General features: G+C 41.6%; 2 protein-coding genes across 2 annotated transcripts; both read left to right on the forward strand.

Moving 5' to 3' along the window:
* Window positions 1-9920: 9920 nt before the first annotated feature.
* On the forward strand, window positions 9921-11123 carry LOC104448285 (calcium-binding protein KRP1-like). The gene has a single exon (XM_018875303.2). The coding sequence runs from the start codon at window positions 10250-10252 to the stop codon at window positions 10604-10606; it is 357 nt and encodes a 118-aa protein (XP_018730848.1). The 5' UTR covers window positions 9921-10249; the 3' UTR covers window positions 10607-11123.
* A 6300-nt stretch (window positions 11124-17423) lies between these two features.
* LOC104448383 (homeobox protein ARX) lies at window positions 17424-20106 on the forward strand. Its single transcript, XM_010062180.3, has 3 exons — window positions 17424-17714; window positions 18355-19152; window positions 19394-20106. Exons 1-3 carry the CDS (start codon window positions 17424-17426, stop codon window positions 19661-19663), a joined length of 1359 nt encoding a protein of 452 aa, XP_010060482.2. The 3' UTR covers window positions 19664-20106.
* The last annotated feature ends 154 nt before the right edge of the window (window positions 20107-20260 follow it).

Here is a 20260-nt window from a genome sequence, read left to right on the forward strand (position 1 = left end):
ATTGAACATGAAAGTGGTGAAAGAACTAGAAGTACTGCATGCAAGGAATGTCTCTGCTCAAACTCTGCCCGCCTCCCCGAACCCACTCAAACTTAGTCCCAATTTCTTATTGCGGATTTTCAACAAAATACGAATCGGTTTGACACGCCACATGCAGTGAATGTCTCTGCTCAAAAGTAGCTCAAAAGTAGCTTGCTGCAGATTTTTAGACATTTGGTAAAAAGTACGTAGAACTCGCACTAACCCGCTATGCCTACCGAATGTGAAAGCAAGAAATACGTGGATCTCCAATTTCTATTAAAGTTCATGCTCACGAATCTCCAATTCATGTACATGTTGATAATAAATCTATATACATATGCATATGTTCACACATGTTAGGTCTTATTTCAAAATAACTGTAAGTCGAAATTTTAAATCGGTATCAATTATGGCATCTAAGTCATAAAATGAAACGTTAATTACTTACTTATATTACATGCTATTAGGTCTGCTCATCAGGGAGTACTCTGCTAGGGGATTCATGAGGCTGGTGTGGGCGATGGGGGAATGAGCTCGAAAGCTCAAAAGGCTTTGAAAGGGAAGACAGCAATGTAATGGAGCAATGGAGATGCTATGATATCGAATAAGAAAGTGGTGAAAGAACTGGAAATACTCATCAAAGCTAGCAAAACTGAGCGCATGCAAGGCATGTCTCTACTCAAACCCTACCCGCCTCCTCGAACCCGCTCAAACTCAGTCCCAATTTCTTATTGCGGATTTTCAACAGAATACGAATCGGTTTAACACGTCACATGCAGTGAATGTCTCTGCTCAAAAGCAGCTGTAGATTTTGAGACATTTGGTAAAAAGTACGTAGAAGCTCGCACGAACCCACCATGCCTACTGAATGTGAAAGCGAGAAGTACGTATATCTCCAATTTCTGTTAAAACTCATACTCACAAATCTCCAATTCATGTACATGTTAATAATAAATCTATGTACATATGCATATGTTCGCACGTACAAAATAATTGTATATCGAAATTTTAAGTTTGTACCAATTCCAGCATCCTAGTCATAAAATAAAAAGTTAATTACTTACTTATATTACATGCTATTAGGTCTGCTCATCAAGGAGCACTCTGCTGGGAGATTCATGATGCCGATGTAGTCGATGGGGGAATGAGCTTAGAAGCTCAACGATCTCTGAAAGGGAAGGCAGTAATGCAATGAAGCAGTGGAGATGCTATGATATCGAACATGAAAGTGATGAAAGAACTAGAAGTACTCATCAATGCTAGCGAAACTGAGTCCGTGCAAGGAATGTCTCTACTCAAACCTTGCCCGCCTCCCCGAACCCACTCAAACTTAGTCTCAATTTCTTATTGCGGATTTTCAACAGAATACGAATCGATTTGACACGCCACATGCAGTGAATGTCTCTACTCAATGTCGCGACCAATTTTTTCGGACCAATCCTAAAGTTTAGGTTAATGGATTACTAAGTTCGAAGACTTGGCTCGGGCTCTCCCAAGCCCATACCAATTCGCGACTTAGGTTCAAGTTTATAACATGCAATTGATTTTTAATCAGGAGTCGCCACTAATCTATTTTTGGTGGGTCGATTAGAAACCCAAGTAAAGTAATGGGAGATTTACTTTACTTCTACGAAACCAGAGATTATGGAGTACGGGGACTTGGTTACGCTAGACTTTTCTAACGCCCTTTCGGTACCTTTTCTTTTATTTTTGAAAAAATGTTTGGCAAGCAATTTAGATTGATTTTAAACTAATTCCCTAACATGTGAGGTGCTCATGCAGGTGCGCAAACCACCAATTTAACACCCAATAAAGTAATTAAATATTGCAGGACTTACCTCAAAGCAACGAAAGCATCTGCAATGTTAGTTTAGAATTCACATCAGCAGTCCTAAATATGATTTCTAATTAACACGCAATTTTTGTTTTGTTTTCATTTAATTAATGAAAATCATGCAATATGCAATGCATGCCACTAATTTAACATGAAATGATATGACATGGCAACATGACTTAGCTATATGACCTAAGCAATATGACATAACTAAGCATGTAATCTATCCTGAAGCATGAGATGGATTTATTCTAAAAAATAATTTTTTTTGTAGTTTCCATGAGAATCGAAATTAAAGAAATGCAACACTTAAATATGCAATCTAAATTAATCTAATGACCTAATTCTAATTACGGGCAATTTCTAATTAAATGAACTGACAAAAATCACTAAATGACGTGCATTGTATGAACCTAATTCTATATGACGTGCACATGATTTTCTTTTTAATAAGCATGCAATTTATTCTAAAGAATGGACTAATTTATTCTAAGACATTTTTTTATTTTTATTTTTTCATGAAATTCGGAATTAGGAAAAATGTGAAAATTATCTAACTAGATTAAGATTCTATTTAATTTGCATTAGGAATTAGGTTAAGCCAAATCCTAATTTAAACTAAAATATTATCTTAACCCAAATAATCCTAAATGCAATCTATCTAATATCTAAACTTAAAATGAAACATGAAATTTTATCCTAATATGTAATGACAGGCAAATAATGCATTTATTCTACATGACATATGCATGATCATTTTGTTTTTTTGATAAAAATTCGAAATTAAGATTGGCAAATAATTAACATGCAATCCAAGTTTTAAAGAAAACTAGCAACCTAAATTAATTGATTTGATTTTGATTTTTTTAATTTTTGAAATTCGAAATAAATAAATCTCTTATTCTAGACATGCAAAATAACCCTAAAACAAGTAATATCCTAAGATGCATCTAATCTAACTCAAATGTTTTTTTTCTCTTTTATGGGAACAAACAAAATAAAGGCATCAACACGGCAACAAATCCAGCAAAATATCATCCATGTCCATTTAATTTTGGAAATAAATTGACGAATCATATCTCGCACATGAGATCGGATTGGCAATTTTAGACAAAATCACGAATCGTATCTCGAGCGTGAGATCGGATTGGCGATTTTTCCGTACGATTACGGGTCATATTTCGAGCATGAAATCGGACCGTCAATCATATGCACGTTGCGAAATTAGGAAGATTTCCTAATTTAGAAGGCTACTCGAGATTTCACATAGCTTAGCATATCGGAAATTTCAATAATGTGCATCAACGAATATATCAAATAAGGAAACATAATTTTCGAAATCAAATAGACAAAATTTTTACCTATTCGAATATTGGCTTCCATATTTGGACTCCGAACGTTACTCGCGACGCATATGGCAATGCTCGGCGAGACTCACAGCTCGGACTTGGATGTCGGGACCGGATTTTGGTGGCGCTCGGTTAGCTGTGGGGACGGGAGCGCTCGCCAAGAGAGCCCACGGTAAAGGATCTCCGCTGTTGTTGTCGCGATGGGATCCCGAACGGGCTCTATGAGACCTGAAAACGGCTCAGGAAGATTGCGGGCTCCGTGGCCTCAGTTCAACTTAGCTTCTTGTGGTGCACGTTCAAGGAGAACCTGGAAAATCTACAATAAAATTGTCAGGCGCGGCTGAGCAACGTGTACGCGTCAGAAAGAGGTGGACCAGCATTGCAAAATTGTCCGAATTTGCTACAAACTGTGGAGATTGCAACTTTTGCTATGGTTCAGCAATATATATTTTTTCATCATTCCTTTTTGATTTCCAAGTATCGCCAAGGGGACCTTAATGGGAGCCACGAAATCTGATTGTCGTGGGCTTTCTTTTCAAGTAATCCAACGAGGTCTTCTCCGTCGTCTTCGTTGGCGCGGGAGGCGGTGATGGAGCGATCTCAGAATTGGGACCCAAAGAGCAAAAAGAACTTCGATTTTTATTCTCTATTGGATCCTTCGCTCTATCTCTTCTCTCAACGTTCCCTCCATCGAATTGTGCGGCCTCCTAAAAGTTTTCTTCCTGGTTAGTGGTAGTCAAGAGAAAATAAATAAAAAGAAAACTCAAATTGGAGGCATGAATCTGAAGCGATTCATGGGATCATGGCGGTGGCTCGTGAATGGATCGAATAGTGCAGGGCCTTCTTGGTTCGAAGCAAATCAGCAAGGCAGGGACGGCGTCAACGAGGCAATAGCTGGACAACAGATCGATGTGTGGTCTCACGGCAGCAGCGTTGTTGTTTTAGCAGGGCCGGCAACGGGTCAAGAGAAGCAGCGGCCGCGCCATCTTAGTGGAAGTGCGGCTGGCCATCGAGACTCGCTGTGGTCTTGCTGGAATCAATGCGGTAGAAGCAGGATGCGCCGGATGAGACACCGGAAAGCTGCGGAATTGGCGAGGACCGGTGCTGTGGATGTTGGTCTTGGAGAAGTGACTTCCGAGATGTGAGAATTGCCGAGAGATAATGCCCCCGATTCAAATATTTTAATCTCTACAAATCTCCACTCGCTAATGGTGTCTCAAAGCTTCACTTCCTCTTTTCTTTTTGTTTCTTCTTCTCCGTGCTTCCACCGACTTCGGGCCGTGAAAGACCTCCAGAAAAACCTTTTTCTACTCTCTCTTCTCAATGTGTATCTCTCTCAATGGCCATGTCTTCAATTATGTGTGGCCTTCCCTGTTCGGCAGAGAGAGTTCCTTCTTTTTTCTCTCTCTCACGTGTAAATCTCTCAACGTGCCTTTTAGAATATTAGTGCCGACCCCCCAGAACTTGCATGAGAGCTCTTCCTTTTAAATGCCAGACTACATGGGATCCCCAGGAAGAGAAGGTGATCTGCTTTCGTATTGTGGATGAATTGAAATATATTCCTTTGATTTTTTTTCTTTCGGAACTTGTACCTTTAGCTACGCAAATATATCTTTTCCTTTTGAGCCCAAGTCACGTCCTGCAAACACGAGAATCGGCCGCTGCGAATACTCAAAGGGTTACGCTCATATTGAAATATTCCGCGATTTGCCCATATTGTGTGAATCGGACCAGAGAATCATGCATAAATTCTTTCCTCTTAAAATAATATTGGTCAATTTCTGCCCCCACGTTGACCGAATCACGGCCAAATGCATAATTTTCCTTCACATGTATGGGCTTCCCCATGTACGAATCGGTGGCTGCTTACACGTTGTCCTTCCTTTGCATTCGTTCCCTTAAATGCACAAATATGTCAATGCCAATGTGCTGGAAATTTCATAATCAACTTTTAACAATTTAGGACACCCATGTAAATGTAATACCAATCACCGCGGAGGAATTATTCACTTATCCAAAGTTTAAATCCATCCATTCACCGGCCCAACAAATATGCAATTAAATGAAATATGCTCCTAATGACCATATGTTATGCAATTATATCTTTTTATGGGTTAAAATTAATCTCTGATTTTATGCGATAAATGACTAAATGGGTCGCCAAAATTTAGGTGTCAACACTCAAAAACAACTTACTGCAGATTTTGAGACATTTGGTAAAAATACGTAAAAGCTCTCACTAACCCGCCATGCCTACCGAATGTGAAAGGGAGAAGTACATGCATCTCCAATTTATGTTAAAACTCATGCTCACAAATCTCTAATTCATGTACATGTTGATAATAAATCTATATATATATATGCATATGTTCGCACGTGTTGGGTTTATTTCAAAATAATTGTAGGTCGAAATTTTAAGTTGGTACCAATTCCTACATCCAAGTCATAAAATGAAAAGTTAATTACCTACTTATATTCCATGCTATTAGGTCTGCTCATCATGGAGCACTCTGTCGGGGGATTCATGAGGCTAGTGTGGTCGATGGGGGAATGAGCTCGGAAGCTCAACGAGCTCTGAAAGGGAATGCAGCAATGCAATGGAGCAGTGGAGATGTTATGATATCGAACATGAAAGTGGTAAAAGAACTGGAAGTACTCATCAACGCTAGCGAAACTAAGTGCATGCAAGGAATGTCTCCGCTCAAACCCTGCCCGCCTCCCCAAACCCACTCAAACTCAATCCCGATTTCTTATTGCGGATTTTCAATAGAATACGAATCAGTTTAACACGCCACATGCAGTGAATGTCTCTGTTCAAAAGCAGTTTGCTGCAGATTTTTAGACATTTGGTAAAAAGTACGTAGAAGCTCGCACTAACCCGCCATGCCTACCAAATGTGAAAGCAAGAAGTACGTGTATCTCAATTTCTGTTAAAACTCATGCTCACAAATCTCCAATTCATGTACATGTTGATAATAAATCTATGTATATATGCATATGTTCGCATGTGTTGGGTCTTATTTCAAAATAATTGTAGGTCAAAATTTTTAGTTGGTACCAATTCCCACATCCAAATCATAAAATGAAAAGTTAATTACTTATTTATATTACATGCCATTAGGTATGCTCATCAGAGAGCACTCTGCTGGAGGGATTCATGAGGCTGGTGTGGTCGATAGGGGAATGAGCTCGGAAGCTCAACGGGCTCTGAAAGGGAAGACAACAATGCAATGAAACAGTTGAGATGCTATGATATCGAACATGAAAGTGGTGAAAGAACTGGAAGTACTCATCAACGCTAGCGAAACTGAATGCATGCAAGGAATGTCTCTGCTCAAACCCTGCCCGCCTCCCCGAACCCACTCAAACTTAGTCCCAATTTCTTATTGCGGATTTTCAACGGAATACGAATTGGTTTGACACGCCACATGCAGTTAATATTTCTGCTCAAAAAAGCAGCTTGCTGCAGATTTTTAGACATTTGATAAAAAGTATGTAGAAGCTCGCACTAACCCACCATGCTTACCGAATGTGAAAGCGAGAAGTACGTGCATCTCCAATTTCTATTAAAGCTCATGCTCATAAATCTCCAATTCATGTACATGTTGATAATAAATCTATGTACATATGCATATGTTCGCATGTGTTGGGTCTTATTTCAAAATAACTGTAGATTGAAATTTTAAGTTGATACAAATTCCTGCATCCAAGTCATAAAATGAAAGTTAATTACTTACTTATATTCCATACTATTAGGTCTACTCATCAGGGAGCACTTTGCTTGGGAGATTCATGAGGCTGGTGTGGTCGATGGGGGAATGAGCTTGGAAGCTCAACGGGCTCTGAAAGAAAAGGCAGCACTGCAATGGAGCATTGGAGATGCTATGATATCGAACATGAAAGTGATGAAAGAACTGGAAGTACTCATGAACGCTAGCGAAACTAAGTGGATAAGGGTCAAAAAGGAATGCTCCAATGAGCTGCAGTCAATTACACCGGAAAATAAGATAAGGATGGACAAGTTGATGATAGTAATTCAAAGGATTCTTCTATTTATGAAGGATGCAACGAAAGAATTCCCCAATAAGTAGGGGGAGGAACTTAAAGGTCACTGTACCTAACGGTTTCACCATGGATATGCTACTACTAATGCGATCCGATTAGACAATCTTTCAAATGAGAGGACTCTGACTGTACCTAAGGATCTCACCATGTATGTGCTACTGCTAATGTGGTCCGATTAGACAATCTCTCAAAGGAGAGGACGTGAAGAAAAGGGCTGGCATTTTGCATGGACGATGGAGAGGAATGCGTCATGATTTTAGATGGATGCATTCTCAAGTTAAGGACAACACGAATTCCAATTGAAATGCATAGTTAGTACTGACAACTTGTGTGCCTGTGATGCTCTGTAAATGAATGAGCACAATTAGAACTGCCAAAAAGGCATGCAAGAAGCTTATATGCATGTACTTTAGCTGTAGGAAACTGCAGAGAAACTTCCTCTATCAGAGAACTTATACTTGAAAAGATCCACGAGAAAATGTTCGCTCACATTGCTCTCAGCATCACACGCCCTCTTATTCAAAAGAAAATCGAAGCACAAAACCCAAAAAAAGAGAAGAAAAGATCCATCACAGACTTTCTCGTCCATCCATTCATATTATAATTCCTCAATATATAAACATTTATGTGAGAAAAAGCTTTGGTTGTCGCTGGGAATCTTATAACAAACACAAGTTTCTCGGTACCTATTTTTCCACTATTATTAATTATATCCAATGACACGACATCAATAATAATATGAGTTTGTACAAAACACTTTCTATTGTCATGCGTCGCCATGGTGTTACCAATCATTATTCATCTATTTTCCTTTTTTATTTGCTTTGAACTTAATTTATGCATGCCAAAAAATTGTTCAATAAACCTACCATATGTACTGAATTTGATATGAACCATCAGATTTTATGAGATCCACATGAAACTTATCGCTATACTCCTTAAATAATTATAGATGCACATAAGATGAGGTTTAATTTTATGTCATGATTGATCATTGACCTATCAATGGCAGCACGAGTCACTCATGTGGTATGATAACCTACCAACATTGACAAGCGAATATATCTATAAGCACTTCATGGTAAGTATAAGTCAATGAATAAATAGCTCATTGTCTAACGAATAAAATGGGTAGGGTAGAGACTAGGAACACGAAAAGCCAAGGTCTTCGATCCATCAAGTGGCTATCTTGCTTGTACTACTACGACAAGCAAGTGCTAAGGACAGTGAAGGATACGGCTGGTACGAATCATACAAGACCATCACGATGGACCAAAACGAAGATGAAACCCAGTATTAAGCGAATATAATGTCTAACATGGCCTCAACTAGCCAAACCTAGAACCGCATGCATGGACCGGTTTGATTTGGTGGTATGTTCTTGACGAACGACATGAATCTGTAGACTGGATGGCTTGAATGTAACGATAGGGCTTTGATTGGGCCATGTTATTTTGGCATTATGCAGCGTGGGGCAGAGATTTATCAAATCTAGAGAGATAATTGGGATTTCCCTGAGATCATGACATGTGATCATGTTAAAAAAAAAGTTGAAAATGATTATAGTGATTTAAGTCAAGGATCCCAAAGAATCTCATATCATATAGGCGCATTCACAATGATATTTCTTACTTTTGAGATCATTTTTAAGAAAAATTCTACTACGATACACCTTTCATTTGAAAATAAAAATTGTATATACTAATTTCTCGCTTTCCTAATTGGTTCATGTTCTTTAGAAAATTTAAAATAGTTAAGATTTAATTGCAAGAGTGAATTTTATTATTAAACTGGTGCTAAAGATCTTTGCCTATTCTATGTTACAATTCAAAAATTATAAACTTGTAAGAGCAAACATAAGGTTCATATTTACTTTATTCCCAAGTAAGATTTCTATAAGGCTTGAACCAAGTTCCGATATTGTGTCCAAAAATTTACATTCATATGTTTTAGCAATTAAGTTGTCATAGAATGCACACAAGATCCATGCTCACTCCATTTGAGTAAGGTGGAACTCCAACTAATAAAGAGATTCATTCATATACATAAACAGTTTCTTCATTACACAATACAAATCATGTTTCAAACGGCATACTATACATGCGGTGCTCCAACTACTCAACATGGCTGTACACTACTTCCCTTAAATGTCCGCATGCTTCTTGATTATGTTTACTCGTGGATATCAAGTTAATAGCCAAAAAAATTGCTTTACTTTCTTCAGATTTTCTTCTTTTTCAGAAATCAATATAAGTAGTGATGAATCATCAGATATTATTTCTTCTTGCCTAGCACACGATCCTAATTATTAATTTCCATTTCCATAACCCAATCTTACTAGATAGCTTAAGACCCAAAAACAAAGCCTCGAATGATAAGTTCACTGCATATAAATTGGGCAATCAAAGACCCAAGAAAATGCAAAATCAGCAGGCTCTCTCCCGGAGTTTCAGTGCAGGCGCATTAACTCCTCTCCCGTACACTTGAAAACACCAAAGCTGACGTGGGCTCCATCATCAGAAGAGTAAATCCGACTCAACCCTGTCATGCAGCTTCCGGGAAAGAGAAGGCCTCGTCACGGATCAACAGATCGGAAATAAATAAATAAAGGTAGTTGAACCAGAAAATGAAAGATGGTCGAAGCTCCCCCTTTCAATCTTAGATTTCATTAAATCCGTTCACAGTCCCTCTGTTCGTACCTGCTATCCCTTGGTTTCAAATGGCCCTGGCTCCTTCCGCGAACATTCCATCTCTCTCTCTCTCTCTCTCTCTCTCTCTCTCTCTCTCTCTCACTAATTTAAAAACCCTTACTCTCTCTCAACACCGTCACTCCCCAACTGAGATCGCAGCCACCACTCTTCCCAAGAACACAACACGACCCTTTTCTTCCTTGTCCGTTTGAGTAAATTTGAACACCGGAGCCTTTCATAAAACTCCAAATTCTTGACCACTTTCGTTGGTAAACATACATATTCATTCGATGGCCGCTCACGAGAGCACGATGAGCGCAGTCGACTTCGAGGACTACTTCCCCTCGATGATCGTGAGGCTTGGGGCCGAGGGCTTCATCGGCGAGCTCTGCAACGGGTTCCAGCTCCTGATGGACTGCGAGAAGGGGCTGATCACGTTCGAGAGCCTGAAGAGGAACAGCTTCCTGCTAGGGTTACAGGACATGGGCGACGAGGAGTTCGTGTGCATGCTGCGAGAGGGCGATCTGGACGGGGATGGCAATCTGAACCAGCTGGAGTTTTGCATCCTTATGTTCAGATTGAGCCCTGGGCTGATGGACGGGTCCAAGCAGTGGGTGCAAGCTGAGGTAGATAACGTCATGATTTGAGTAATAAAAATAAGGCACCGTTTGTTTCGTGAAGCATGAATTTTTTGAAAAATATTTTTTTTAAAATAATCACAAATATCACTTACACAAATACCTAAATGAAAAATATTTTCATCGTCCATAAATATATTTATATTTAAATTATTATCGATAATGAAAATATTTTTCACCAATTAATTATTTCAAGTGATACATGTGAGATCATTTTTAGAAAAATATTTTCTAAATTGTTCATTTTTCATGAAACAAACGGATTTAATATCGATAATGATGTAGTAGTCTTTCCTTATTGCTTTTTGTCAAACTTGCTGCCAATAAAATTGGCAATTCCTGTAGTGATATCAAATGAGAAAAGAAGGATAAGACCTGATCCTATATTTTCGGACTTAGATTTTAGCATGGGAAATCTTGGACTTCGTTAATTCTATGCCTCTTTCGCAGACCGAAAGTGTATGTGTATATTTTGATTTTGGAATATTTGATTTTCGATTGATGATAGAACTAGAATTATGGGGTATGCTGCTTCTTTGAAGGCCGTCTCTTTTGGTAAGAGAAAGAAATTTAATGGCGATCTACATAGAAATCAATTTAAAACAACATATTCGAAAGTGAGTTTTACTTCTGCTTTTTTCTAACTTTTTAGCATTTGGTATTTGACTTTCATTTAATATTAAGCACTATGGTTTACTCATCTTTGGAGGGATCTACCCTACCCAAAGCTAGTAGTGAGCTCTTTTATTATGTGCTGGGGTCATGCGGTGGAGAATCTCATGATTTCTTTTTCCTCTTTTTCAAGATCACGCAACTAGAAAAAGTAGATCTGAGAACTGATCTTCCCAGGATTAGTCTTTAAGCTCAAACTTCCATCTTATAATTAATAAAAGTCAATACATTTCGGTCTTCTCATTCATTTTAAAAAATTAATGGTTTCCATTTATCATATTTGTCACACAAAAAAAAAAAAAAATCACCGAATAAGCTTTGTAAAAATTGTCACCTGTAGATGCACCATTCTGTCTTGAGGAATTCATCGAAGCCCTCACCTTGAGATGGACCTACACCGTCAAATACGAGTTAGGGCATCTGAGTTTTTAACCGCGATTGGTGCTCCAATATACAAGTTAGAGATTTAAGAGGAGAGAATATATTGTGGAGTGCATGATGGGAAGAAGAAACTTACCTAAGTGGCTGAGTCACTCCTTACAGATGAAGGTGATCGAGGCCATCGGGTGTTAGTGACAAGTAGTGATCTAGTTATGTTGTCATTCTCTACATCTAATCGTATTTGTATTTCACACTTAATTGCATCTCGTGCCACATTTACTAACTGAATCCAATTATGAAAAAAAAATTAGATGCTAATTCAGTTGTCATTCTTTACACTCTCAATGCAACATTCGTCTTGATATGCAACAAAACATGCTCATAATTTTGTTGGTCCATTGAGTTCAAACTTCAAAGTCTGTCAATTATCTTATGGGGATTTTTACCTTGGAGCTTGGAGATGATGTTTAAATCTCACCATCTTTATCTAAATTGTTCTATCTCAATGCTGCATGCACAAGTTAATGGCCCAGATTTAACAAGTTCATGAGTTTTATAAAGTGATTCATTGATCTTCAGGGAACTAATCAGGTTTCTACACTTGTGACCCTGATTTACCAAAAAAAAAAAAAAAATTACATTCTCATTTTCAATGGAAAGAAGAAAAAGCAACAAGGATTGTTGGGACGGACAATAAAAGCCTAATACTTTATCCTCGAGATATTGCTAAAGGGTGACTATGCTTCATTAGAATGTAAAATTTAATATGTATTTATTATTAAAAAAAATTAAATATCAAGTTATGAAAGTATTACAGAATCATCCACATTAATTATTCGAAGGGGGCTATGCTTAATTTAACATATATCCTCTCACATATTGTTGTTGACTTGACAACTTCTATATGCTCGAGTCTATTCTTCTAAGTTCTATGTAAGAAATTTATAAGTCTTTGAGGTATTGGATTCCCGCCAATGTAATACGAGCGTAATGAGTGGTAAGGTTGATATAGGATTTATGATATTGGGCGACATTTGCTTTAATTTAACAGAGAAAAAGTACTTGGTTTGTTTTCTCATTCCCAGTTATTTTTCTTGCGGTTCAACTGATTTGCTTCCCGACGATTTAGTGAGTCAACTTCAAGTCCAGTGAGCATCACATAGACGATTGAACATGTCACCACTAAGCCTGACTAGACCAATCACATTTTAAACATTTGGGGCCCACACTTGCTATCTCTAAAACTAAAAGGCATAGGTTCCCGCACAGTTTCTTCACCATAATCGGCTATGTCCACCACATCGTCCATAAACTAAATCAGTCCGATATTTCTCAAGTATGACCCTCGTATGCATATTCAATTTCGTATCGATAACTCAAAAGCCAACCAAGATGCAACAAAATTACTTATGACGAGTATGAAAATGATGCCACCAAATACTACAAAGAAATGAATATTTGATCTGTAATTTAGAGTTTTATCTTAGATCATTCAAATTACATCTAAATGTTCAATGTTGCTATTCTCTTCAATAAAATAATGCCCTAAGTATATTCTATAAAGTGAAATTATCTCCCAGCACTAATCGTTTATTGCCCAACACTATGCGGGAATATCACGGCTGAAATAATTACCTTGGGCGTCTTGGCGTCTTTTCTGCGCTTTCATAAGAAAAAGGACACGAAAATGGGTTGCTGAACTAGGATTTCGTCCTACAAGTCATATACTTAGTATGATGCACTGAAATTTGACAAGCCGAACGATAATGAAAGAAAAGCGAGTTATAACAAGTACCCATATTTTGGGGAAAGCAAAACGTTAATTGGCACCACTTGATAAAAATTATTTTAAGGTAGGCTTTGTAGGGGTAACACCCTCAAGTTTCCCCTCAGATGAGATCATCGAAGAGCGATTGTGATGTGTTCATGAGAAAAATGCCCCTCCCTTCATGGTCACTATCTTATACGAGGTGATTCAAGGCTAGAAAGTCCAAGCTTATCCAACAAGGATCGGAAGTGGTCACCCAAGCGAGAGGGTTCAGATAATTTGCAGCTCTATCGGCATCCTTATAGATGATAAATGGGTGGGAAGGAATCGAATTATGCATCACACATCGCAGATGGACAGAATCATCGCCAAGCAGTACCGCTCCGAGTGCTATTTCACTAGTTTGGACCACGTGAAGCGGGGACGGGTCATTAGAGCTGAAAAATCACTGGTGCTCCCTAGTGACATCTGTGCATTTCTATGAGAAAAAGAAATGGCGGAGGACGTAAATGGATGAAAGGCGAAGACCCAGGAATCAATGGAGACTGGGATGATATGATTGTGGGCCGTGGGCCACCAAGTCCAAGAGAACTTCAAATGGTCAAGCCTATGCGGACGGCCACATCTTGTCGGAGAAGCCATTCGATCAAACAGAGCTTAATCGCGATCTGCACGATTGATGACTGTTTCGATGCACTACTTGAACATTGGTTCTTGTAAAGTTGTGAGTTAATCGGTTGCTAATTATGTTCAAGACAGAGATATGGCGATGGACGTAGTTAGCCAGAAAAAAAAAAAAAGGAAAGGAAAAGAAAAGAAAAGAGGTATATGCGAAAGTCTAAGAGAGATTAGATTACTAAGTCACGTCATGTCATGACCAAGCTACATCGCGTTATGTGAATCCTTGACATAAATGCAAAGAAATGAAAATCTTGTAGCTGTGATGAATCGGCCAGATGATGATGATGACCTTCGATTTGATATGGGTGATGTCAAATGGATAGTTGTCCAACTCTAGTGACCCATGAAACAACACACGCTACAAGATATGATTCATTTAGGATTTAGATAAAAGCTAGGCACGCTGCAAGGCATAATCCATTTAGGATCTGTAACCCATCGGAAGCGGTCGTCGATGCTCAACTTGTGCCTCTGTGTCCTTCATGTGTGCTCATGGAGTCATGCACCCGCCCGCACATACACAGGTGAGATTGGGCCCAACACAAAAAATGTGTAGTATTTCTAGTAAAATGATAGTGAGGCTCTGTTTATAAAAAAAAAAAAAAAAAAAAATCTCATATTCCGTCATTTGGATTGCTTTGAAAAATGAGTCGATGGAAAATGTTTTTTTGATTATTAATAGAAAATATATGTTAAATGTAGGAAAATGATTTTCTCTTTAAAAATTCAGAAATCGTTTTTCAAATATATGACTAGATTTTGGCATTTGGATTAGAAACTTTGCATTAGGGCTTAGGAACCCTAAAACTCATTCCTAAGGCCCTAGCATCCATGACTAGGTACCCAAGCCCAAATCCATTAAAGCCAAATCCGCAACCCCGATGCCCATGCTTGAGTCCTCATGCCCAAGACCAAGTTCGCGGTGTTGGTGCCCGCCCGTGGTTGAGTCCATTAAGGTCAAGCCCAAGTATTCAACACTCGAGCCTAGATCTATTGAGGCCGAGCCCAAGTGGTGCTCGTGCCTAGTGCCTCAACACTAGGGTTGAGTCCATTAAACCCAAGCTTGAGACCTTGATGATTGTGCTCGGGTCCCCAACGCCTAGGCCCGAGATCCCTATGCTTGTGTTCGAGTCCATTGAGGTCGAGACCCATCACCCTAGCGTTTGTACCTAGTTCCATCAATGACGGGCCCAAGACTTAGTGCCTATGCTTTGATCCCCGCACTTAAGCCCAAGTCCATCGAGGCCAAGGCTTGAGACCTTGGTGCCATTGCCTATCTACGCTAGGCTTGGTTCTGATGAGGCCAAGCCTCGAGCATTGGCATAAGGGTCCTTGGCCCAGCCTTCAGTGGACCTAAAGCTTGGTCGCCGAGGACGTGAGCTTGGTCGTCAGGGACCCAAGTTGGGGCACTAAGAAGTGGTGCACAAGCATTGCGTTCTTGGTTTCAACTGTGGAAGCAGGAGTGGTGCTTATGCTATTGCTCACGACCTAAGTAGCCTTACCTGGTGTTGGGGGTTAAACAAAGCTAGACTAGGATCTCAATCCTCATGTCTAGTTCCACAACAAACGATACGCAAAGTTACTAACGTAAAAAGAATATATTTGTATTTATTTTCATTTTTAAAGACAAACAATATTTTCCAATCTTATTTCAGACTTTAGCCAAAAATTGAAAAAAAAAATTATCGTTTTTTTTTAAAATGATTTCATGAAAAACATTTGTCAAAAACATATAACGCTTTTCAGTAAACAAATGGAGGCTTAATAGGATGATGTCGTCAAATCTCAAATCTTCAAAATGCGGATGCATGAATAATTGAGAGTGTAAATTTCAGGAGTTTTCATCCGATATGCGCATAACCTAAAAATATTCACATTTCTCGAGTAATGGAGCAAAATTGTTGGGCAGAGTTCGAATTCGCACTCCTCTTCTATTCGAAACGGGCCCCATTCGAGCGGAGCGACGGTGGTGGTTGGGGCGCCCCCCATGGACAAAAACCAACCGATCCGAGCGGCAGAGCACGCACGTCTCCCCGGGTCCCCCCTCCGCCTCCCGTGTCCACGTTCTCTCCATCCAATCCGTTCTCCCCGTCAAAAAGAAGAAATGTCCACATTTTCCATAACCTTGCATGCACAAAACTCCAATCAATCCTCACATCAAAAACCTGATCAACAAGACAGCCCCGCGGGCCCCCCGCTTCCCTCGCCCATGACCACGATCGCGTCAACTCGTCGAAAAGCGTCGCCCCCCCGACCCCGCATTCCCTCACCCTCGCTCTTCGGATTCCAGTCTCCATGCAGAGAACCCCCCAAACCTTCACTCTCTCTCTCTCTCTCTCTCTCTCTCTCTCTCTCTCTATGCCTCCTCCACAAATTATATGAGTATTTCTCTCTCTGTCTCTATCTTTATCTCTATCTTTCTGTCCCATATCTACACGTATTCTGACCTTGTGGCCACCGTTCGCCCGCCCTCTCTCCTCCTTGCGGGATCCCCTCGGAGTCCGAACCCGCGTTGCCACGTAGGACTCGTTCACGTGGGCGGGCGCCTCCACGTCATCGGATCCCTCCCTCTCTCTCTCTCTCTCGCTCTCTCTCTCCCCGCAACCCTCCCCTGCCCCCGGCCCACCCATCATCGCTCCACCGCATCATCAATCATCGCGCTTCCCCAAGGACGTAAAGGGCGGAGAGCTGCCAGGTGATGGCACGCGAGCCTCACGATAAGGGTTGTATCTTAATCTCCTTCGTTAACTTTAATCAACACTGCCAGAGTCGCGCCTTATCCATTCCAAGCCCCGATTAAAATATGCATGGTTAGGCCCTTCTAATTTCGAGAAACATGATGATCCGACCTAAATTCATCTGTTTAACTCAAATTTAATGACTCATGTCAAAACTAAAATGAAAGTATAACTGAATAAGCACAAATCGAGTGAGAATAAAAAAATGAAAAGAGAATCATATAATTATAAATAACTCCTCTAACAATTCAAATTTTTAAATATAAGTTGAGAAATGAGATTATGACTTATTTTGACGGATTTAGTACGGAGATAATGTCACCTATTGTCACATTTAGTACGCATTGCCACGTATGGCGAGTCGATCCACGAGCACCGCTCGCATTCCGTGCTCATTCTGCGATGATGCGGTCCAGGGTCTACGAACTTATAATATCCTTTTTCTATTCTTCCAGATGATAAGCTAAATAAAATATATATGAAAATCAGAATATTATAAGAAAAAAAAGGACGGGGAAAAATAATTGGATCGCGAAGGGCTAGGCCCCGGGGGGTGGCGTGGTGTTGTGTGGATAAACGAGGCGAGATGGGCCTCGAAAGACACGTCAGGCGCGCCGATCCAGCCCAGGTGGGTTTCACGTGGCTCCCCCGGACCATTGTGGCCTCAGATCCTCCACGTAGGCAGTCCGCGAATCTTCAGGGTACGACCCCCGCACTCGCTCTCCACCTCACTCTTTTCTCGTCCTCAAAATTCGAAAAATATCTCAACCTCCAGAGGAAAAATCTTTTTGCAATTTACGCCCCGAATTTAGCTGTCATCCACGATTTGAAGCCACCTCCTTCCTCCGAGTCAATTCCTACTTTTCTTTCTCTTGCTGTGCGAGTCAATTTCTTCTAATAAATTCGACGAACTACAGAAATATTAATTAATAGAGAATGTTTTCATTATTAATAAAAAATTATAATTTATAAGTGACTAAATGATTATTTATCAAAAAATTTCTTAATTTTATATTTTCAGTGAAATAAGCCACTCTGAAAATTCAAATTTAAGTCTTAAGCCGTTTACGTTTCCTCTTGAACCGGGAATCCATTTATCCACTAACATTCTGTTCCTCGTCAAACCCTCACTTTTAATTCGGAACCGAAGAGCGATATTTCCCTGCGCCTTCGGAAGACACGTGGCGCTCCCGAGGTCGACGTGGCGGGAGCCCAGCCGCTCGGGGTCGCCCGAGCGCGTGCGTGAAGGATCCGCGCGCCCTCCGTTCCCACGCTCCGTCAACCGGGTCCAACCCCGCGTGCCACGAGGCGAGAAAATAGTGGTGGAGACGGGGGAGACTGGGTGCGCCCCACCTCCACACGATCAGAGCTCCCCCCCTACTCTCCGCGGTCGGTTGGTTTTTCGAAAGACAGGCAAGGGATTGCGAGAGACGGGTAAAAGATTTTTTTTTTTTTTCCTCCTTCCGCCCCGCATCCGCCGCCCCTGAAATGACGAAGCTGCCCCTCGGGAGCAGTAGAAGAATCCCTGGATTTTAGGTCCGCTTTTCCCCGTAATCCGTCGAAGCTCAGCGCAAAACTTTCCTCTACGATCTTCTTCAACCTCGTCTTCTACCGAGCATCACCATCGCCGGCGGCGAGAGGAGTTCGGAGCCGGAGCCGGGGCCGGAGCGCGCGTCGGAACCGGCGAGGGAAGGGGGCGTTGCGGAGCGAGAGGGAGGGAGGGAGGGAGGGGGAATGGAGAGGCGGTGCGAGCTGTGCGATCGGCGGGCGACAATGCACTGCGAGTCGGACCAGGCGAGCCTGTGCTGGGGCTGCGACGAGAAGGTGCACGGCGCCAACTTCCTGGTGGCGAAGCACGCCCGGGCCCTCCTCTGCCACGTGTGCCAGTCCCCGACCCCGTGGAAGGCCTCGGGGCCGAAGCTCGGCCCCACGGTCTCGGTGTGCGAGTGCTGCCGCCGGATCTGCGACGGAAGGCGGGGCCCGGAGCTCCGGGGGGCGGCGAGGAGGAGGCGGAGGATTACGACGACAACGACGTGAACGAGGTGCTCGTTGACGATGACTATGGTGACGAAGACGAAGATGAGGAGGAGGAGGAGGAGGAGGAGATCGACGATGAAGAGGAAGAAGAAGACGGAGAGAATCAGGTGGTTCCGTGGTCGTGCGATTCGCCGCCTCCGGCGGCTTCTTCGAGCACCGAAGGTGAATCTACCAGTAGGTCTATCGCGGTCGCAGGCGATGGGCTCTTCGCCGAAACGATTGCCCGCGGTGGATTGAGGATGAAGCGGCAGCGACAAAGCGAAGATCTCGACTCTGACGTATGTCTCTTCATTTTTTCTTTCGCCTAATCTCTGTTCCCGCATCATTGTCCTCTGCTTCAATCACACTTCAAGCACCCGGAAGCTTCGGATATAGTCAAAACATGCTTCCGAAATTGATCGATTTCTTGCAAAATTTCTGTGTTATCTTTGTTTTTTCGGTTAAAAAGATTATGGAACCAACATGCTTGAGGCACGAAGCTGTGGCTGAGTTTTGTGTGAATTTTTGACCGGATCGCAGGATGAAGTCGGCTGCGTCTCGTCTGGATTGAACTCGGGAACATTAGATCACGAGGAAGCGGCCTCTTCCTCGGCCTTGTTAACCAGGCCGACGAAGCAGCGAAGGGCGGCCGTCGAGACGAATCCGATCGCGACGAGCGGCGGACGTGCGGGAGCAGAGTCGCTGATGAACGCCCTGAAGAGGCTGCAAAGGAGCGCCGCCACGGAAGCCAATGCCGCCGCGGCCGTCTCCAGCATCTGCAGGCTGAGCGGGTATCGGCGGAGCCCCTGATTCGATTGACCATCCCGCCCCCACCGAATCCGCGTCCGGTTGTTTGATGACCCCTCTCTTGCTAATTCCTGACCACACACATAAATTATATGTCTTGACAACAAGGGAGGACTTCTCTTCCTGTTACTTTCGCAGCAAGTGCATTAAATTCATCGAGTTCTAGTCCATCTCGTGTGCTTTGCTTTCTCCCTCGTCCTGCTACGAAGCGTTCGATATAATGATTGTTGCTAGAAATCACCGGTCAAGAGAAGTGACGATAAGGTATGAAGAAGTGGCAATTCAACGCGATCAGTGGCTGTGGTTGGAGCCGTGAAGTGGGTTTTTGTAATTTGCTGATTTTCTTCTTCCCCTCTTTCACAAAAAAGTCAACCTCGTTTGTAGTTCATCTACTTGTCCTTTTCCCTTCGTGTTATGAAGAAGTCTATATGAAGAAATGCTCGGAAGACCGCGATTTAGTCTATAAATTTAGAAGAGCAACCACTTCGGGATGCTCTCATCTGGTATGGGTCGAACCCCATGGAGGGTTTTTCCAGGTCAAGTTCTTTACCGAGCAAAGGAGCGAAAGAGATTAAATGAAGGATCCAACTGCAAAATTAA

The sequence above is a fragment of the Eucalyptus grandis genome, chromosome 6 (assembly GCF_016545825.1).
Source record: "Eucalyptus grandis isolate ANBG69807.140 chromosome 6, ASM1654582v1, whole genome shotgun sequence".
Taxonomy (NCBI): Eukaryota; Viridiplantae; Streptophyta; class Magnoliopsida; order Myrtales; family Myrtaceae; genus Eucalyptus; species Eucalyptus grandis.